Genomic DNA, 22903 nt, shown 5'->3' on the forward strand with positions numbered 1-22903 from the left:
GTCGCTGGGTCAAAATCCTGGAACTCCTTTCCTAACAGCACTGTGGGAGAACCTTCACCACACGGACTGCAGCAGTTCAAGAAGGCGGCTCACCACCACCTTCTGAAGGGCAATTAGGGATGGGCAATAAATGCCGGCCTCGCCAGCGACGCCCACATCCCATGAACGAATAAAAAAAAATTCTGGTCCTCCCAGCTCCAGCCCTCGCAAAGTCGAATTGGCTGGGTTTGGGATGGAGATTCGCCAGACATTCACCATGTCGAAGGACCCGACCTGGTCCCTCACCTTCTCCACTGCTGACTGACTGCCCGGGGCTTGGAGCAGTCCCTCGCCTCAAGGATGCAGTTAAAATCCCCCCCACCGAGGACAATGCACTCGCCAGCATTGATGGAGTTGAGGTAAGTGGACACTTTTTCTTCAAAGAAGCGCACTTGCTGAGCACTGACCCAGGGAGCGTACACGTTCACCAGGTGAAGCGGCACGTCCCCTTGGCGAAGGGCTACATGGAGCAAGCGGCCTGGAACCGGCTCCTTGACCCCCAAGATCTCTGGCTGAAAAGTTGGGGCCAACAAGATAGCCGCCCCGCTTGAAGTGCTGGTGAGGTGACTCATGTAGATCCCCCCTCCCCATTCCAGGGTCCACGTAGCCTTGTCTCCTGGAATTGTGTGGGTTTCTTGCAGGAAGCATACTGCATACTTCCCGTCTCGGAGAACCAAGAAATTGTTAAATCTACGGCAGGTCTCTCTGCTGCCATTGATGTTGAGGCTGACTATGACTGTCTCCATGACAAGAGCCTTGTACAACCTCTTAGAATAACTCTACTGTGTAGAGGGAGTGGAGCAACTAGTTGACCGCCACTCCCTCATGAGCCCGGTGAGGAGTTTCCTGAGCCGGCGCAGCCCAACCTCGCCCATGTCCTTTTCCGCACTCATGGTCTTGGTGGCTGCACGGACGGACCCGATGAACAGCGCCATCTCCGACCATCGGTCGAGGGCCAGCTGGACCTTATTGCGGCGACGATGGTTTCTGTCAACAAACTCCCGGAGTTCCTCGACGGGGATGAGGGGAGACTCGGGGGGGGGCATGAGGGCATCTAATGCCTCACTGGCGATGGACTCCAACTCATCCCCAGTGCCCACCACCGGGTCCCCATCTTCCTCCGGTTCATCACCGCCCGCGACTGACCCACCCTCTGCACAGAGTGCAGTGAACGGATCGGGGGCACCAGCCAGCCCTACTTCTGTCCCAGGATTGATGGCAGAAGAGTCCTCCCTGGGCTCCTCCGGGGGGGTCGTCTGGGTCAGAGTGTGGTGACGGACAGGGACCTTCTCCAGCCTCCGAGCAATGTGACTCTAGTGCCAGGCTGTACAGGGAAACCAGGGAGTAAACCATCCCCATTTCCCCCAACTATGCAGTGTATAAAGTAGAAGGTATCTGCTGAAGCACAGAGCGAACGGAGTGGGAACTTGAGTATTTGGTGAGAGGGGGAATTAGGTGTCGAGGAGGAAGGATAGTGAACAGAGAAGACGAGCTCTTAACTTATCCTTTTATTCCAGGTCTTTAATCGGGGTAAGTAAACAGTACTTAATAATAGTATCTAAAGGGAGATTAGAAAAAAAAGGTTTCTAAATATAATGGACGGGCAGCTGAGACCCATTGCCTGCAATTCCTGCATCATGTGGGAACTTCAGGACGCTTCATGTGTTCTGGAGGGCCACGTACAGGAAATGCCTCCAGTTGCTCAAGCTCAAGATGAGGGTTTCTGAGCTTGAGGGGCAGCTGGAGTCACTGCAGAGCATGAGGGAGGTTGAAGGTTTCCTGGATTATACGTTCCAGGAGGTGGTCACCCCGCAGCCACAGAGAGTTCAGGATAGCAAGTGGGTGGCCATCCAAAAGGGTCGGAAGATGCAGGCAGTGCAGGAATCTTCTGGGTGTGTGCCACTCTCAAACCGGTATTCAGCATTGAATACCAGTGAGGGTGACGACACCTCGAAGGAGTGCAGTCCTGAGCATCATGAGGCAAAGGACTGCACAGGGGGCACAATGAATTGTGGAAATGCAGTAGTCATAGGGGATTCAATAGTCAGGGGGACAGATAGGCGTTTCTGTGACCGTCGATGTGAGTCCCGCATGGTGTGTTGCCTCCCTGGAGCCAGGGTGAAGGACATCATGGAGAGGGTGCAGAACATTCTGCGGGGGGAAGAGGAACAGCCAGAAATCATGGTCCGTGTGGGTACCAATGACGTCGGAAAGGAAAGGGATGAAGTCTTGCGGCTAGAGTTTCAGGAGCTAGGGAGGAAGTTAAAAAGCAGAACCTCCCAGTGCCACGTGCTAGTGAGTACAGAAATAGGAAGATAAGGCAGGTTAATGTGTGGTTAGAGGCATGGTGCAAAAGGGAGGGCTTCAGATTCGTGAGGCATTGGGACCAGTTCTGGGGCAGGAGGGACCTGTTCAAGACAGACGGCTTGCACCTCCACGGAGCTGGGACCAATGTCCTCGCAGGGAGGTTCACTAATGCTGTGGCGGATGGGAGAGGGTTTAAACTAATTTGGCAGGGGGATGGGCACCAGGATGTAGCATTAGAAAGGAGAAACAAGGTGCACAAAGGATTGGGAGAGACAGATAACACTAGAGTAGGAAATGGTACAGTTTTAGGTGAGATCAGACTAAGAGAGAATACAAGAAGGTCTAAGACTGGTTTGCAGTGCATGTGTGTAAACGCACGAAGTGTGGAAATAAAGTAGGTGAACTGCAGGTGCAAGTAGCCACATGGGAATATGATGTAGTGGTGATAACGGAGACCTGGCTCAAAAAAGGGCAGGATTGGGTACTAAATATTCCTGGATACAAAGTGTTCAGGAAAGATAAGAAAGGAAAAAAATGAGGAGGGGGGGTCGGCAGTATTGATTCAGGAGAATATTGCAGAGCTGGAGAGAGATGATGTCCTTGAGGGGGCAAGGACAGAATCCATTTGGTTAGAGTTAAGAAACTATAGAGGTGCCATTATGCTACTAGGTGTATTCTACAGGTCACCAACTAGTGGGAAGGATATAGAGGAGCAAATTTGCAGGCAAATTACAGAGAGGTGCAGGAACTATAGAGCAGTGATAATGGGGGACTTCATCTATCCTAATATAGACTGGGATAGTAATAGTGTAAAGGGCAAAGAAGGGGAGGAAATTCTTAAGTGCGTTCTGGAGAACTTTCTTGATCAGTATGTTTCCGGCCCAACGAGGAAGGAGGCATTGCTGGATCTGGTTCTGGGGAATGAGGTGGGTCAAGTGGAGCAGGTGTCAGTGGGGAACATTTGGAGTACAGTGATCATAGTATCATAAGGTTTAGATTAGTTATGGAAAAGGACAAGGAGCAATCTAGAGTAAAAATACTTAATTGGAGGAGGGTCAATTTCAGTGGGTTGAGAGCGGATCTCTCCCAGGTAAATTGGAATCAAAGATTTGCAGGCAAAACTGTAATCGACAATGGGCAGCCTTTAAAGAGGAGATGGTTCGGGTACAGTCTAAGTACATACCCACATTGGGAATGGTAGGGCAACCAAAGCCAGAGCTCCTGGATGATGAAAGAGATAGAGAGTAAAATGAAGCAGAAAAAGGGACGTTTGATAGATGTCAGGTTGATAATACAAGTGAGAACCAGGCTCAATATAGAAAGTGCAGAACGGAAGTGAAAAATGAAATAAGAGGGGCAAAAAGAGTATGAAAATAGACTAACATAAAAGGGAATCCAAGAGTCTTTTTTTTTTTTTTTTCTTGAATCCAAGAGTCTTCTAAAGGCATATAAATAGTAAAAGGATAGTAAGAGGAGGGGTGGGGCTGATTAGGGACCAAAAAGATCTACGTTTGACTGAGGTACTGAGGCATCTGTCTTTACCAAGGAAGAAGATGCTGCCAAAGTCACAGTAAAAGGGGAGGTAGTTGAGATACTGGATGGGGTGAAAATTGATAAAGAGGAGGTACTAGAAAGGCTGGCTATGCTTAAAGTAGATAAGTCATCAGGTCCGGATGGGATGCATCCTAGGTTGCTGAGGGAAGTAAGGGTGGAAATTGCAGAGGTGCTGGCCATAATCTTCCAATCCTCCTCAGATACAGGGGTGGTGCCAGAGAACTGGAGAATTGCAAATGTTACACCCTTATTCAAAATAGAGTGTAAGGATAAACCAGGCAACTACGGGCCAGTCAGTTTAACCTTGGTGATGGGAACCTTTTAGGAACGATAATCAGGGACAAAATTAATAGTCACTTGGACAAGTGTGGATTAATAAAGGAAAGCCAGCACAGATTTGTTAAAGGCAAATCGTGTTTAACTAACTTGATTGAGTTTTTTGATGAGGTCACAGAGAAGGTTGATGAGGGCAATGCTGTTGAAGTTGTGCAAATGGACTTTCAAAAGGTGTTTGATAAAGTGCCACGTAATAGACTTGTCAGCAAAATTGAAGCCCATGGAATAAAAGGGGCAGTGGCGGCATGGATACAAAATTGGTTATGTGACAGGAAACAGAGAGCAATGGTGAACAGTTGTTTTTCGGACTGGAGGAAGGTATACAGTAGTGTTCCCCGTGGTTGGTACTGGGGGTATATGTGCACAAATCTTTGAAGGTGGCAGGACAGGTTGAGAAAGTGGTTAAAAAAGCATATGGGATCCTGGGCTTTATAATTAGAGGCATGGAGTACAAAAGCAAGGAAGTTATGTTGAACCTTTATAAAACACTGGTTCGGCCACAACTGGAGTATTGTGTCCAATTCTGGGCACTGCACCTTAGGAAGGATGTGAAGGCTTTAAAGAGGGTGCTGAAGAGAATTACTGGAATGGTTCCAGGGATGAGGGTCTTTGGTTATGTGGATAGACTGGAGAAGCTGGGGTTGTTCTTCTTAGAGCAGAGAAGGTTGAGAGGAGATTTGATAGAAGTGTTCAAAATCATGATGGATTTCGATAAAGTAAATAAAGAGCAACTGTTCCCATTGGCGGAAGGGTCAAGAACCAGAGGACACAGCTTTAAGGCGATTGGCAAAAGAACCAAAGGCGATGTGAGGAAAAACTTTATTACGCAGCGAGTAGTTATGATCTGGAATGTAAGGGTGGTGGATGTAGATTCAATCATGGCTTTCAAAAAGGAATTGGATATATATTTGAAGGGAAAAAATTTGCAGGGCTACGGGGAAAGAGTAGGACTAACTGATTGCTCCTACAAAGAGCCAGCACAAGCTCGATGGGCTGAACGGCCTCCTGTGTTGTAACGATACTGTGATTCTATAACTCACCTGGCACCAAGCCCAGAGACCGGGAGAGGGGGCTCTCCCCTCCCTTACCGCCACCAATGGACCCAGCGGGTGGGGCGTTTTTATTAAAATCGTCCATCAGGTTGAGCAATTCCAGGGGGATATCGAGCTCGGTGGGTGACCCCAGCCTCATTGGCTTCGCCCACCCGAGCCCCCGAGACGCCTGATCTGGTGATGAGTAATTCTTTCCCGTTCAGCGGATCTGCGGTCCCCCCGTAGGCAGGATCTCCCCACCTCTGGGAGGCATGGGCTAGACAGAGGAATTTGTCCCCTCCTCCTGAGAGGTGGACGATTCCCACTGGGGGGGGGGGGGGGGGGGGGGGGGGAGTTGCATAGGATCCGCGGAGGGACATCCCTTTGCAGGGTTCCCCTCCGCTTCCAAAGAGTGGCGCCTTCTTTTTGTCCCGGTGGGCCACGGAGGGAGGGGGAGCTCCATTTCTGTTGGGGCAACCTCAGCAGCTCCCTCCTTTTCTAATTCGAGCCGGGGCTCAGGCGCGACAATGAAATGTAAATTGGCTGCAGTCACAACTGCAGTCTCAGGCTCGGCTGCGGGCATATACTCTGTATCCATATAACTTGGTGTAAACTGGGGACCGGCTTGTAGATGGTGCGTCTTTTGTTGCGCCTTCCTTCTGCAAGGGTTTCCTGCACTCTCCCCAGCGGAGGCCTTGTTGTCATCTGCCTCCACCACCACCTACGCAGCTTCTTCTCCCAATGCAGTGGGGGAGAAGTGGAGGCGGCACCATTCTAGCGACCCAGGAGGCGGGGCAGTACTTGCACACGTGCCCCACCTCCTTGCAGGCGTGGCACTGCCCACCCGCTGACATCCAGAAGACGTGATACATGGTGCCTTCGTGTTGGGCGTTAAAGCCCCCCTCGGCGTCCTCCCGCGCCAGCTGCATGATCGCCTGGTGCCGGAAGGAGTACGTGTGACGGAGGTTGATCGCCCTCAGGCTGAGCGGGAGTGGCATTCCCTTGACCTCACCTCCCCCAGTTGACATAGGTGGGGGAGGAGAAGCACATTCGAGATAAAGGGTTGGAAGTTTGATAAGATAACCCTGCACACAGTGGTCTCGAAAGGGTCCACCGGCAGGAAGGTCCCCCCACCACGAGCCCCTTACTGAGGATCTGAGACACCGATCACTCCGACCCCTGGAAGAACACAGCCTTCCCGTACATTTTTGAGGCCGTGACGCTGGCCAAGGGGCTGACAACCTCGGCCAAGGCCTTTGAGCATGCCTCAATGGTCATTTGGGGTGAGTGTAGCTTCTTACCCCGCGTTTTTTTGTAATAAGGCGAAATTTTGCCGGGGCAGGAGCAGCTGCAGAGGCCACGCCCATGTACGTCCTGCTCGCACCCGGCACCGGCGAAGGTGGAGTCGCTATTATTTATTAAGAGCTACACCCACCCAAGTCTCAGGCCTGATGGAAATAAAAGGGAATCCGCCTCTCCCCAAGTTGTTCTCGGTTGCTGGGAGAGGAGCTTCCCTGTTGAATTAAACTGTCTTTGTGGACAGAAAGGAGAGAGAATGAGAGGTAAGGGGAGGAGGGAGGGAGGCTGCAAGAGTAGGTTGCTGCAGAAGAAGGTGAAAGTGGGATGATTCTTGCTGGTGGTGCAGCTGTTGATGGTTGTCTTTTTAATTGGGTAGGTAGGGGGAGGGGGATGTCTTCCCCAAGACAGCTGAAACTGCCTAGGTCCAGTCCTCCACAGATTGTTTGATAGATGGTAACTTCACCCAGGCCCTCCAACTGTCCTGGGTCAGACATTGGGAGAGACCCCCTTGCTTTTTGGCCTTGATAGATCTTCTTTCCTCCCCCTAGCTTAAAACAGTCCACAGTGGTAAAGCAGTGCAACAAACACCCACCTCTTCTTCCCGCTCCTTCTGTTCAGCGTAGACTAGAACAACCACACACCTGTAGTTGATGTTATCTTCCTCCTATGCTGTTGTTTTTCCTTCTCCTTCCTCTGCAGGTCCACCCCGACCGCTTACTACAATGATTGGAAGTCTCCAAATCTAAAAAGTTGGATAGCCAGGTGGTGAAGGATAGAATACTAGAGCCTGGTCTTCAGTTGCTTCCAAGCCTTTATTTACAGAGATCTACATTACACCCACTCCACACCCTTGATAAGCTCTCATATAAATACATAGAAAATAGGAGCAAAAGTAGGCCATTCGGCCCTTCGGGCCTGCTCCGCCATTCAAAATGATCATGGCTGATCGTCTAACTCAGTACCCTGTTCCTGCTTTTTTCCCATATCCCTTGATCCCTTTAGCATTAAGAAATATATCTATCTCCTTTTTGAATACATCTAATCAATTGGCCTCCACTGCCTTCTGTGGTAGAGAATTCCACAGGTTCATCACCCTCTGAGTGAAGAAATTTCTCCTCATCTTGGTTCTAAATGGCATACCCCGTATCCTGAGACTGTGACCCCTGGTTCTGGACTCCCCAGCCATCGGGAACATCCTCCCTGCATCTAGTCTGTCTAGTCCTGTTAGAATTTTATATGTTTCAATGAGATCACCTCTTATTCTTCTAAACTCTAGTGAATATAGGCCTAGTCGATCCAATCTCTCCTCATACGTCAGTCCTGCCATCCCAGAAATCAGTCTGGTAAACCTTCATGCACTCCCTCCATGGCAAGGACATCCTTCCTCAGATAAGGAGACCAAAACTACACAATACTCCAGATGTGGTCTCATCAAGGCCCTGTACAACTGCAGTAAGACATCCCTGCTCCTGTACTCAAATCCTCTTGCAATGAAGGCTAACATACCATTTGCCTTCCTAACTGCTTGCTGCACCTGAATGCTCGCTTTCAGCGACTGGTGTACAAGGACACCCAGGTCTCGTTGCACCTCCCCTTTTCCCAATCTATCACCATTCAGATAATAATCTGCCTTTCTGTTTTTATAACCAAAGTGGATAACCTCACATTTATCCACTTTATACTGCATTTGCCATGTTCTTGCCCATTCACCCAACTTGTCTGAATCACATTGGAGCCTCTTTGCATCCTCCTCACAGCTCACATTCCACCCCAGCTTTGTGTCGTCTGCAAACTTGGAAATGTTACATTTAGTTTCCTCATCCAAATCATTGATATATATTGTGAATAGCTGGGGCCCAAGCACTAATCCCTGCGGTACCCCACTAGTCACTGCCTGCCACCCGGAAAAAGACCCGTTTATTCCTACTCTCTGATGCCTGTCTATCAACCAATTCGCAATCCATGCCAGTATATTCCCCCCAAACCCATGTGCTTTAATTTTGCACACTAACCTCTTGTGTGGAACCTTATCAAATGCCTTCTAAAAATCCAAATGCACCACATCCACTGCTTCTCCCCCATCTATTCTACTAGTTACATCCTCAAAAAACCCCAGTAGATTTGTTAAGCATGATTTCCCTTTCATAAACCCATGCTGACTTTGTCCAATCCCGTTAATGCCTTCCAAGTGTTCTGTTATCACATCTTTTATAATAGACTCTAGCATTACTGATGTTAGGCTAACTGGCCTGTAATTCCGTTTTTTCTCGCCCTTTTTTAAATAGTGGGGTTACATTTGCCACCCTCCAATCTGTAGGAACTGTTCCAGAGTCTATAGAATTTTGGAAGATGATCACCAATGCATCCACTATTTCCAGGGCCACGTCCTTTAGTACTCTGGGATGTAGATTATCAAGCCCTGGGGATTTGTCAGCCTTTAGCCCCGTTAATTTCCCTCGCACTATTTTTTTTAAACTAATACTGGTTTCCTTCAGTTCCTCCCTCTCACTAGACCCTTGGTTCCCTAACATTTCTGGGAGGTTATTTGTGTCCTCCTTTGTGAAGACAGAACCAAAGTGTTTAATTGTCTGCCATTTCTTTGTTCCCCATTATAATTTCCCCCATTTCTGACTGTAAGGGACCTACATTTGTCTTCACTCATCTTTTTCTCTTGACATATTTATAGAATCTTTTACAGTCAGTTTTTATATTCCCTGCTAGTTTACTCTCATACTCTATTTTTCCCCTCTTAATCAATCTCTTTGTTCTCCTTTGCTGAATTCTGAACTGCTCCCAATCCTCAGGCTTGCCGCTTTTTCTGGCAATTTTATATGCCTCCTCTTTGGATCTAATACTATCCCTAATTTCTTTTGTAAGCCACAGTTGAGCCACCTTTCCTGTTTTATTTTTGTGCCAGATAGGAATGAATAATTGTTGTAATTCCTGCACACGTTCTTTAAATATTAGCCATTGCCTATCCACCGTCATCCCTTTTAGTAAAGTTCCTCAATCTATCCTAGCCAACTCACACCTCATACTTTCATAATTTCCTTTATTTAGATTCAGGACCCTAGTTATGGATTCGACTACTTCACTCTCCATCTTAATGAGGAATTCTATCATGTTATGGTCGCTCTTCCCTAAGGGACCCCGCACAACAAGATTGTTAATTAATCCTTTCTCATTGCACAATACCCAGTCTAGTATCGCATGTTCTCTAGTTGGTTCCTCAACGTATTGGTCTAGAAAACCATCATGTACACACTCCAGGAATTCCTCCCCAACAGTATTATTGCTAATTTGGTTTGAGCAATCTATATGTAAATTAAAGTCACCCATGATTATAGTTCTACCCTTCTTGCATGCATCTCTAATTTCCTGTTTAATGCCCTCCCCTACATCTCCACTACTGTTTGGAGGCCTATAGACAACCCCCACCAACATTTTTTGCCCTTTGGTGTTTCTTAGCTCCACCCATACAGATTCCACACCGTGATTTTCTGAGCCAATATCCTTCCTCACTATTGCATTGATTTCCTCCTTTACTAACAATGCTACCCCACCTCCTTTCCCTTTTTGCCTGTCATTCCTAAATATTGAATGCCCCTGGATGTTCAGTTCCCATCCTTGCAGCCATGTCTCCGTAATCGCAACTATATCATAACCGTTAATATCTATCTGCACTGTTAATTCATCTACCTTATTTCGAATGCTCTGCGCATTAAGACACAATGCCTTTAGACTTGTCTTTTTAAGATTGCTAGTCATCTTAGTTTTATTTTGCACTATGGCCCTATTTGTTTTTCGCCCTTGTTTTCTCTGCCTTCCACTATTGCTTCTTCCCTTTCTGTCTTTTGTATCTATCCTTGTTTCCCCCTCAGGTTCCCATTCCCCTGCCATTCTAGTTTAAACCTTCCCCAACAGCGGTCCCGGTCCTGCTCGGGTATAACCCGTCCCGCTTGTACAGGTCCCACCTTCCCCAGAACTGGTCCCAATGTCCCAGGAATCTAAATCCCTCCCTCCTACACCATCCCTGCAGCCACGCATTCATCTGAAATGGATACGAGTCCCCAATTGATACACACCACCTGAATACAATTAACACTAATTGCTATAAATCATATGGCTACAATTAACAAGTAGTAATATGCAGGCACCCTGCTCAGATAAGCCACCACTCTCGCCTTCCCCAACGCTCATGGCTTTACCCAGACCACTGATCTCCAGGACTTCCTGCTCCATTTGGGTCAGGACTATGATGTCAGGTATTACTGCCCCAGTCTTGCTCCTCTCCGTGGCATTATGCACTGTGTTGTCCTGGAGAGAGGGTGATTTGCTCTTGAAATGGAAAGTGGAGATGTGTTGGAATTCTGCATCTAGTGCATCTGCTGAGAGCTGCAGAAGAAACAGGAGGGAATGAGGATGGGGAGATGATGAATGTAAAGCCAAATGTGTGGATTGTGAAGGAGTCCTGGGAGGAATTGCTGGATGTGCAAATGCTAGGATGTGAGAAGAGAATGCTGGTGGTGCCTGCTGTGAAGGCAGGAAAGAGGTGTGTTTGGAATGTGAAAGGTGTTGCAGTGTGCCCTTGTGATTGAATGCTGAAGGATGCGATGGAGAGGAGAAAATTGTTGAGCGTGCTGGGGAAGGGGTTGAAAGAATGTTTGCAGGTGATAAGTGAAATAGATGTGCTCACCTTTGCTGCTTTTGAGGTAATTGAACCTCGTTCCACATTGAACCCAGGTACTGGGGGTAATGCTGCTGGCACTGACCCCATCAGCCACCTCTGTCCATCCCTGCTGGATATTCGACCTGGGTATGCTTCTGTCGGTGCTGGGGAACAGGACCTCCCTCCACCAGGACCTCCAGGGAGGCATCAAAAAACCACAGAATTGTCTCCCTAGTATTGCCACAAAATCTGAAAGCAGGGACTACATCCTTGCTTCAAGAAATGCGTTCCAGTTTTAAATAGGCCTCGGGCTGGAAATTGTGCAGAGAAAATGGGTAAGCTGCCCATTACCTGGCACGATCAAATGGGCAGCCCGTCAATCATATTCAAATGAGGCCTGCAGTTAAAAGTGCCCGGGCCTAATGCTGGCAACATCATGGGGGGGGGGGTTGCTGCTCCCCCCCCCCCCCCCCCCCGCAACTCTGATTCCTGCCCGGAGTTAAAATCGGCGCTTTAGGCTCAGTTGTAATTTTAGACAAGAGTCCACCAAGGTCATAATTAAAAAGGCAACAAAAATAGCAGAAAACATAGTTCTGTATCTCACTCATTACTTAAAGCTTAACATGAGCCTAAGTTCAGAATAGATGCAGAAATATACACAAAACTGTATGCATCAAGAAAGTGTCTTGATTCAATGAAGCAAAGCTTGACGTGTATGGTATAGTACAGTTTAAAGCCCTTACTGGGACAGTGATTTCCCAGTTGAGTTGCAGAACTTTTCCATCGTTTACAAAGAATGAAAAATGAATAAATAAAATTCAGTAGTGTCCTTAGCAAATTACTGATAAAAGGTGTACAATTGCCTCTCATAAAATTCTTCTGGGCTGTCAAGGAATTACTGTCTGGTGTTCTGCTAGCATTAATACTATTAAAAACAAATTTAACGGTTTGCTTTGTTTTTGAGACAGTTTATTTTTAATATAGGATGGACAACATTACAAATTAATATTTAAATCAGCAGTGAAAGCATAAAGCAGTAACAAAATGCACTTAGGGACAATGTTGAGTAGAGAGATATCTCCTAAAATATTTAGCATTTTATTACAATTCAGTGGAATATACTTTCTTTTTAATAAAACCCACAGAGCTGGAGGTTGGTGTTCCAATTCACTGTACCATAAAAACATTAGAGGTTTTATCCAAAATTCATGACACTTCAAGTTCCTAGTTTCAGCTACACTTTCAAGGGAAGTTGTAGTAATAAAATATAAGAGCAAGTTATTACTGGGAATAGTCCCACATACTTGCTGGATGCTGGCTTAGCAGAGTCTGGGAGTGGGTTGCCTGCTCTTGATCAGGAAATGTTACCTGGCATATGAGAGAATCTCAATGAAACCTTAAAATTTGCCTGACAAAAGTATCAATTATTTTAATTCACTTTTGAGTTTCTGGATACTTCTAATTTGGATTATCTTGGGTGCTATTAAAATGCACTAGAACACAAGTAGTTTTCTTGGCTAGATGCTTACTTTGATGCAATTTTCTATAAACCAATAAAACCAAAAATGAGTAGTTCACAAGGTTGATAATTACATTATTTTTCTTCTATTTAAAAGGTACTAATATCAGAAGGCCTAGGACAATATGCAAAAGATCCAAAATTTGTTTCAGTTACTAAACATGAACTTGCAGATGCCTGTGATATGACTATTGATGAAATGGAAAGTGCAGCAAGCAATTTATTAAATGGCAATCTTCAGAATGGAACTACTGGAGATATGTTCCCTGTTAGAAACAGGTGTGACTATGAACTACAAGATTATGGTCCTGGATACAGTGATGAGGAACCAGACACAAGTATATATGAAGAGGACCTAGGTGATGAAATGATATGCATCACTACTTTATAGCATTTACTGTGGAAGACTCGTTTGTACAAAAGTGAAGGAAGTGCCTCACAGTCAAGGAATTCTTAAGGCACTAGCTAGATCAAGTGACCAATAGAGCTTCTTCCAAGTGATGTCACAGCCTTACTGGCAACGGTCCTAACTGATGGCGATCTGATCACATACCTCCATTCTGTCCTTCAGTACAGCAGTGTGATCCGATCAGAATGTGGTCATTCTAAGGAAGTATACCCTACTATGAACCAATCAAAATCTAACTAACACACTAAGATTTACTGAGGACCAGGGAGAAAAATGTAAGATGAAGTAAAGCCACATTTTTACCATCCAAGGCTATGGAGTTTTTCTCAGAACATCATACAACTTGCAGTGTTGAAGGAAGCAATGTATTATTTCTATGATGGTGCATACAGTTAAAGGGGAGGTATTATAAAGGTGATGACAATCAAATATGACAGATGTCATTACCTCAGAAATACACTTGGGCTTTTGGCTGAGAGCAAGTGTTGGCATATCAAAAGATTTAAAACTATAAAACATATCTTTTCTCTATCAATTTTTTCATGCAAATATGAACCATTCTGAACAGCTTTTTAAATTCCTGCAGCAAATCTTAGAAAAGATAATTTTTTGGGGGACAAAATTAGCTGTTTTTTCTGAAATATTTTATTGTGGGTTTACATAGGAAATATCATTTTTGTTTTCCTGCATCATCTGCTGCTGTGGAGAGATAGCCTAATTTTCTGGCTATTAGAAAAATTAAGGGCAACATACACTGGAAACAGTAATGGCATTCATGTTACTTTCAACAAGGTTAATTTAAAGCTTAAAAACTAGTTTTCTCAATTGCAAAGTAGAGAAATTGTATATGGTTGTAACATACAGATAACAAATTTGTATTTGTAAAGAGATGTTCTATATTTTGTAATCCTGGTACTGTAACTGATAAGCAGCAATATTTATGGTTCCAAATTACCATCACTTATTCTATAGATTACTGTTATTTTTTAATAGAAGTACAAATTCATAAGTAAATGTACTGATAGAGCTGCCTTTTCTTTGTGTATGATGCAAGTTTAACTTTAGAGTTTTGTGCTAAGTCTGGAGCCAAAGGAAAACACTTTGGCAAGCAATTTTTAATCAAAGTAAAATATAAATCTAACTTTACACAGGATATGCAAAGATGATTTACTTGCACTCTTGGAATGACAAATATTTAAAAATATTTTACTCTTTGGTACATTCACGATACTTCTTTCTAAATCACTTGTAAAAACTGACAGTTTTCATCGTGTGACCCATTTACTGAAAGCTACTTTGCGATACTGAAACAAAATCAATTGAGATAAATTTCAACTTGAATCATCGAAGCGGCTCCTCTCAGTTTTTTAAAATCTGGGTGGTTTCAGTCACACAATCTCTGATTTTTGCATATCTTGTTTAATACTATTGCTCATGAGAGAAACAACTTGTGGTCAGGATGTACAATTCTGTCATCCACTGAGGTTAGCTGTATATTTTTGTAATTATTAGCGTTCCCAACACATTGCTGAGGGCTATAAATGCATGCATTCTAAGATAAGGCTCTTTTAGTGACAGTCCTTCAAATGAGGTGTTATCAGCACATGCATCAGTGTTTTGAGTTTTTAGTTTAAACCAAACGTGTCCATTTACACATTTTATTTCCACTGCACAAAGTAGGTCACAGAGCAGGTCTTTCTGAATTATCCGAAGACACTTTTTTTTCGCTATGTACATTTTCAGAATTTTTAATATATATTTTAAATGATGACCTGTTTCAGTTGCAGGTACATCACTAGTAGCAGCCACTAGAATCTTTTAAACTGTATGCATTTTTAAACACTTCTGTATATTCTACTAGTAACAAGAACTAAAACAAGATATTTTACCTCAGTCAGGGATACATAGGGTTTTAAATTGTTTTTATTCCATACCAAGGGTATTCTTGATCTTCAGCACATTGGTACAGCAATCTATGATTGCACAACTCTTTCCTTGTGTGCAACCTTCATGACTACTTTTGTATGAAGTAAGCCTTTTGTGTAGTATGGTATTTGTATATTCAGTTTATAAGGTTGTACTATTTTGTGATTGTACGTATGGTACAGTAAGGTCTGTATATGTATTTTCCACACCACCATATAATAGTGCTGGAAATGTATATACACAACAGTGTATATTTCTGTAAAAATAAGTTGAAAATATATTGGCATTGAAACCCAAGTAAAATTAAGTTAATTTCTCACTAGACAAGGCTGAACTCTTATTGCTGTGAAAATTATAGGTGACTCTGGGTCTTTATGTACTTTCTCTTTAATTCTTAAAAATTAAACTTTTGCTGCACTTCCACAGTAGATACTATAAATTGACCTTTCACAAAAATACAAAAGTGAATGTTTCATAACTGGATTACAATTCTTGTAAGATTTGTTCATGTACATTACAGTCAATTGTTGTTCATAGAATCATAGAAAGGTTACAGCACGGAAGAAGGCCATTCGGCCCATCAAGTCCGCACCAGGTATTCTTTAGGGTGTCTGTAGTTGCCTAACTCAAGTTATAGCATGTACAACCCAAACATATTTGTCCTAATGAACAAACCAATGCATGAGTACCTTATCCTGTACAAAATAAACAAGTCAATTAAATAGCCTCTCAGAAAATTACTAGGTGCTAGGTAGCATTATTACTTCAAATTTTAATGAACATTAATTGTAAATTAAGTATGCACAAAAACAATTAACAGTAAAGCAGTAGTGAATAGATACTTTTTAAAAAAGAACTGTTTGGTTTAATTTAGTGTGGTCGGAGTTTTTATGTAGGCCCAGGAGGAGCACTCCTGCTTTTCCTGGGTGCACAAAAATAAAAAACGAAAATTTGCTAGATTTTTTTTTGATCAGCTTACAGCAGCCTCTTTAAGGATTGCTGGTTCGGCCTCTCAAGCCTGGTACAACTAGATGGAACGTGCTCCACCCATTTGTACCTAAATTCCACATACAATTGGCGTAGGGCCCCAATATGCATACTTAATGAGCTTAATGCCTATTTCAGGCGGGTGCCCTGGATCACAAAGTCACCCGAGCCAATATGGTGTCCGGCACAGCAGATTATGATGTGAAATTTGGAGGTTTGATGCCGATTTTACCCCAGAAAAACGGACAGCTATGAGCTGAATTTCTCTACCAACGTCCCTCTACATCTGAACAAAATCAAGCTTTGACATTCTTCTGGATAGGACAAAGAAACAACTTGCATCTATATAGCCCTTTTTACCTCTTCACAACATCCCAAAGCATTTCACAGTCAATTAAGTACTTTTGAAATTTAGTCACTGTTGTAAAGAAGGCAAATGTGGCAGCCATTTTATGCACAGCAAGGTCCCACAATCAGCAATGACATAAATGACCAGGTAATTTGTTAGTCTTCAAGTGAGTGACTCAGCAACGTTGAGAGAGTGGAGAGCATTTACCACATTTTCCCAAGTTGTAGAACAGTGGAAGGCAGATAGCATGGATCTCACTCATAGGAAGCATCCATGACATTCAACGGAGACCATGAACTGACAGAGACTACATTCTCCCCTTGGATAGGGCCAAAAAAGCTCACAAGATAGACTGCAGGGGAGAATAATGTGAACAGAACCACATAACTGATGAATAGCAATTTAGCCTTTTCACATGTTGGAAGCAGAAAGATATCTTATTGCTGACAGAAAAACCAAAAGTAAGTATGAAGACCCCAACCGCACCAGCAGCCCAGTACAAAGGAGCAGCGGAGCAGAGAGAACAGTCCAAAGCCCGGGAATCTCCCCCAACTGCCTAGAAAAAGGGGCAGTGGAGCGGAGAGAGCATCCCAGAGAAAGCAAGAGAACTGTCGTTCCCCCCCCCCCCCCCCACCCAGAGTAACTCACAACACAAGGAGGAGCGGCGAAAGTTACAGGTAAGTATTTCATTTGGTGGTTAGTGTTAAGTTAGTGGTAAGCATTTAGTTTATTCGTCAGTGTTTTTAGTGGTTAGTGTTTTTTTTGTAGTGTTTAGGGTTTGTGATAACTAAACAGTTAAATTTAGTATACTCTCTATAATATTAATTGTAGTTGGTTATCATTGAGAAATAACTATCTTAAAAAAGGGTAAATAAGTAAATAGGAGTTAAAGTGGTACTAAGATAAAACAAATAAATAACATAAGTGGACTCTAAATAGAATGAAGGGACAGTTGAAAGCCGTTGCCTACAATTCCTGCACCACGTGGGATCTCCAGGACACTTCAGGTGTCCTGGGTGACCATGTGTGCAGGAAGTGCCTCCGATTGCTCGAGCTCAAGCTCAGAGTTTCTAAGCTCAAGGAGCGGCTGGAATCACTGCAGGGCTTATGGGGGGGCCGAGAATTTCCTGGATCTCACATTCCAGGAAGTGGTCACCCCACAAACAAGAAAGCTCAGGTTAGTAAGTGGGTGGCCATCCGACAGGGTAGGAAGAAGCAGGCAGTGCAGGAGTCCCCCTAGAGTGTGTCGCTCACTAACCGGTTTTCAGTGTTGAATACCGGTGAGAGTGACGACACCTCGAAGGAGTGGTGCCGTGGGGCAAAGGACTGCACAGGGGGGCACAGCAAAATGTAGGAATGCACTGGTTATAGGGGATTCAATAGTCAAGGGAACAGACCAGAGTTTCCGCAACCGCTGACATGAGTCCCGCATGGTGCGTTGCCTCCCTGGTGCAGGGTAAAGGACATCACTGAGAGGGTGCAGAACATTTTTGGGGGGGGGGGGGGTGCAGGGGAACAGCCAAAAGTCATGGTCCCTGGGGGAACCAATGACATAGGAAGGGAAAAGGGTTGAGGGCCTGCAGTCAGAGTTTCAGAAGCTAGGGAGGAAGTTAAAAAACAGGACCTCAAAAGGTAGTAATCTCTGGATTACTCCCAGTGCTACACGCTGGTGACTATAGGAATAGTAGGATAAGACAGGTTAATGCGTGGCTGCAGCAATGGTGCAGGCAGGAGGGCTTCAGATTCCTGGGGCATTGGGAGCAGTTCTGGGGCAGGAGGGATCTATTCAAGATGAACAGGTTGTACCTCAACAGAGCTGGGACCAATGTAATCATGGGGAGGTTAACGAGTGCTGAGGGGTGGGTACCAGGATGAAATATTAAAGAGAAACAAGAGACAAATAGCACTAAAGAATAGTTCAGAAATAGGACGGATCAGACAGGGGGCAAATGCGAGGCAGTCTGAAATGAGTTTGGAGTGCATGTGCATAAACGCACGTAGCATGGTAAATAAGGTTGGTGAGCTGCAGGCACAAGATGCCACGTGGTACGTGGTACTATATTGGCGATAACAAAGACCTGGCTCAAAGAAGGGGAGGATTGGGAATTAATATTCCTGGCTACAAGGCATTCAGAAAAGATAGGGAAGGAAAGGAGGTGGAGTGGCAGTATTGATCAAAAGAAGCTATTGTGGCACTGGAGAAGGATGATGTCGTTGAAGGGTCAAAGGCAGAATCTATTTGGTTAGAATTAAGGAACTATAGAGGAGCTATTACAAAACTGGGTATATACTATAGGCCACCAAATAGTGGGAGAGAGAGGAGCATATTTGCAGGCAAATTACAGAAAGATGCAAGAACTTTCGAATAGGGATAATGAGGCACTCCAATTATCCCAATATAGACTGGGATAGTAACAATGTAAAGGGCAAAGAGGGGGAGGAATTGCTGAAATGTGTACTAGAGGACTTTCTTGATCAGTGTGTTTCCAGCCCAAAGGGGAAAGGAAGCAGTGCTGGATCTCGTTCTGGGGAATGAAGTGGAGCACATTTCAGTGGGGGAGCATTTGGGGACCAGTGATCATAATATCATTAGGTTTAGAATAATTATGGGAAAAGGAACAATCAAGTGTAAAAGTACTTAACTGGAGGAGGGCTAATTTCAGTGAGTTAAAAAGGGATCTTGCCCAGCTAGAATCAGAAATTGTTCGGCAAAAAGTAATTGAACAATGGGAGGCCTTCAAGGAGGAGATGGTTCGGGTACAGAATAGACACAGTCCCATGAGGGGGCAAGGAAGGGCATCCAAAGTTAAAGATCCCTGGAAGACTAAAGATATAAAGATTAAAATGAAACAACAAGACTTATGATAAATGTAAGATTCATAATAGAGCCAAGCTGAATATAGAAAGTACAGAGATCTAAAAGAGGAAGTTAGGGGTAAAGGGAGAGTATGAGAATAGATTAGCGGCTAACATAAAAGGGAACCCAAAAGTCTTATATAAACATATAAATAGTAAAAGGGTATTCAAAGGAAGGGTGGGGCCAATTAGGGACAAAAAAATCTTCTTGTGGAGGCAGAGGATATGGCTGAGGTAATAAATGAATACATTGCTTCATCTTCACTAAAGATGATGCTGCCAATGTAACAATAAAGGAGGAGGTAATAGTGATATTGAATAGGATAAAAATAGATAAAGAGGAGGTACGTAAAAGGTTGGCAGTACTCAAAGTAGAAAAGTCACCCGGGTCCAGTCGGGATGATCCTAGGTTACTGAGGGAAGTAAAGGTAGAAATTGAGGAGGCTCTGGCCACAAACTTCCAGTCCTCCTTAGATATGGGGGTGGTGCTAGAGGACTGGAGAGTTGCAAATGTTACACCCCTGTTCAAAAAAGGGGAGAGGGATAAACCCAGCAATTAGAGGCCAGTCAGCCTAATGTCGATGGTGAGGAAAGTTTGAGACACAATAATCCAGGACAAAATTCATTGGAACTGGGAAAAGTATGAGCTAAAAAAAATGAGCTAATAAATGAAAGTCAGCACGGATTTGTTAAAGGAAAATCATGTTTGACTAACTTGATTGAGTTCTTTGATGAAGTAACGGAGAGGATTGATGAGGGTAGTGCAGTTGATATTGTGTATATGGACTTTCAAAAGACATTTGATAAAAGTGCCACATAATAGATGTTAGCAAAATTAAAGCCCATGGGATTAAAGGAACGGTGGCAGCGTGGAATCAAAATTGGCTAAGGGACAGAGAGCAGAGAGTAGTGGTGATCGGTTATTTTTCAGACTGGAGGGAAATATACAGTGGTGTTCCCCAGGGGTCGGTATCAGGACCACTGCTCTTTTTGATAAATATCAATGACCTGGACTTGGGTGTACAGGGTATAATTTCAAAGTTTGCAGATAACATGAAACACTGAAATGTAGTAAACAATGTGGAGGATAGTAATAAACTTCAGGAGGACACAGACAAACAGACTGGTGAAATGGGCAGACACATGGCAGATGAAATTTAAGGCAGAGAAATGTGAAATGATACATTTTTGAAGGAAGAATGAGGAGAGGCAATTTAAAATAAATGGTACAATTTTAAAGGGAGAGATCTGAGGATGTATGTACATCAATCTTTGAAGGTGGCAGGACAAGTTGAGAAGGCTGTTAAAAAAACATATGGGATCCTTGGCTTTATTAATAGAGGCATAGAATACAAAAGCAAGGAAGTTACACTAAACCTTTATAAAACACCGGTTAGGCCTCAGCTGGAGTATTGTGTTCAATTCTGGGCACCACACTTTAGGAAGAATGTCAAGGCCTTGAGAGGATGCAGAGGAGATTTACTAGAATGGTACCAGGGATGAGGGACTTCAGTTATGTGGAGAGGCTGGAGAAGCTCGGGGTTGTTCTCCTTAAAGCAGAGAAGGTTAAGAGGCAATTTGATAGAGGTGTTCAAAATCATGAACAGTTTTGATAGAGCTTCCAGTGGCAGAAGGGTTGGTAACCAGAGGACATAAATTTACGGTGATTGGTAAAAGAACCAGATTGCACATGAGGAAACATTTTTTTTAAACACACACAGCGAGTTGTAATGATCTGAAAGGCACTGCCTGAAAGGGTGGTGGAAACAAATTCAAAAATAACTTTCAAAAGGGAATTGGATAAATACTTAAAAGGGGAAAAATTTACAGGGCTATGGGAAATGAGCAGGGGAGTGGGACTAATTGGATAGCTCTTTCAAAGAGCCAGCACAGATATGATGGGCCAAATGGCCTGCTTCTCTGCTGTACCAAACTATGATACTATGAAGACTCATTTAGTGCAAGTGGTGGAACATCACCACCTGACCCACACATGGCAAAAAGTTCTTGAACAAGCAGCATACTGATCTATCTTTTTCCTAGTGGAATGATGGCAATTTTTCAGTTTATGTGGATGGTAAATGAATTATTTATCCATAGTTTGGATATGTTTACAAGTGAGTTCAAGTTCTTTTATGTCTATTATCCAGCGTGAAAGACCCTCCATGTAACTTGCCTTGTGGAGTCTGGAAATTCCACTATTGTTTTGTAGAAAGTGACACTGATGTGTAATATTATGGTCAAGGAGTCTTATAGCATTATTTATTCCCATTCTCCCATCAGTGTAATGTATGACCCCAAAATACTCAACATGCATCCAAAGTAAAGGGAGATATTCAATATGCCATTCTCAAAGTAAAAATCTTTGAGGAAGAAGCTTTTGATGTGGTTTTGTTGTCATCTTTCCAAACCAAAAATAATGCTGGCACCAGAAAAATACATTCATCAGATTAGTTTTTGATGGTCCTAGCTCTATCCTGTAAACTCCAAAGCATATGCACAATGAGCTACATTATTTTCTTATTCATTATGTTACATACGCTGCATGTAGTGAAATCATTAATGCATTAATAAAAATGGACGTACGATTTTGCTATGTATGGCTCGAGTAAATCTTCCCCTTGTATTTCTTCAAGGCACTTTACTTTCACCAAAATATTGTGCCCGTACAATACTGTGACCCAATCATTTCCGCAGTTGAGTATTTTGTAAAAATATAATTTTACAGTTACAGCAGTACTGATTAAACTATAATTCAACGGCTATTTTGGATGTTAATCAAGCAATTATGCTAGTGGGTGGATTTGGCATGATTGATGCATAAATAAACAGTATGTTTTCCAGCCCCATTACCTTGGTCTAGGTCCAACCACTATCATGGCATCACCTGAGACAAAAATTATTGATATGTTTAATTTGTGATTTAGTAGAGTGAAAAATCACACAAAAAAATACAAAACTAGGTTCAAGAAGTATTCTACTTTGTATCATATAGTTCATTAACAAGTATTCAGATTTTCTCCTTATATGGAGTACAATTTTTAATATGAACATGTTTTTCACTGGTGAGAAACATGAACTTTTTGTAGTGTAATTGGAGAGAATTAAAATGTGTGCCATCTTTTTACCACTGAATATCTACGGTTTGGGTTTATAAACAGGAACATCCTTGTCACACAGTACTGGGCATCCCTTGATTAAATCAGCAGCCTTCTCAGCTAACATGATTGTCGGTGAATTTAGGTTGCCACTAACAACACTTGGCATTATAGAAGAATCTACTACCCGTAAGTTCTCAAGCCCCATAACTCTAGTCTCAGGGTCGACAACTGCCATGGGATCAGAAGATTGTCCCATTTTACAGGTGCAGGATGGATGATAGGCACTATCAGCCTTTTCCCTCACAAAAGCATCAATTTCCTTGTCTGTTTGGGCATGGCTGCCAGGCATTATCTCTGGACCACGGAACTTATCGAAGGCCTTTTGAGCAAAAATCTCCCTGGTTAGCTTCACCGACTGACGAAGTTCCACGACGTCAGTTTCTGCAAAATGAACAATTGTTTAAATGACACAAAGTTAAAACTAAAAGTAATTTGGCACAAACTTGTAAAACATAAATAAC

The 22903-nt window shown here is 43.6% G+C and overlaps 2 protein-coding genes across 3 annotated transcripts in view; one reads left to right on the forward strand and one right to left on the reverse strand.

Moving 5' to 3' along the window:
- cacna1db (calcium channel, voltage-dependent, L type, alpha 1D subunit, b) overlaps window positions 1-13951 on the forward strand; it is a 529322-nt gene extending 515371 nt beyond the window's left edge. The window contains exon 50 of the mRNA XM_067998737.1: window positions 12852-13951. Coding sequence (XP_067854838.1) covers window positions 12852-13145 — 294 coding nt within the window. The 3' untranslated portion in view covers window positions 13146-13951. The remainder of the gene's footprint in view (window positions 1-12851) is intronic.
- A 1893-nt stretch (window positions 13952-15844) lies between these two features.
- chdh (choline dehydrogenase) overlaps window positions 15845-22903 on the reverse strand; it is an 83038-nt gene continuing 75979 nt past the window's right edge. For both annotated transcript variants that reach the window (XM_067998738.1, XM_067998739.1), the window contains exon 8: window positions 15845-22823. In XM_067998738.1, coding sequence (XP_067854839.1) covers window positions 22420-22823 — 404 coding nt within the window. In that variant the 3' untranslated portion in view covers window positions 15845-22419. The remainder of the gene's footprint in view (window positions 22824-22903) is intronic.

This window comes from Heptranchias perlo, chromosome 17 (assembly GCF_035084215.1).
Source record: "Heptranchias perlo isolate sHepPer1 chromosome 17, sHepPer1.hap1, whole genome shotgun sequence".
In the NCBI taxonomy this organism is placed as follows: Eukaryota; Metazoa; Chordata; class Chondrichthyes; order Hexanchiformes; family Hexanchidae; genus Heptranchias; species Heptranchias perlo.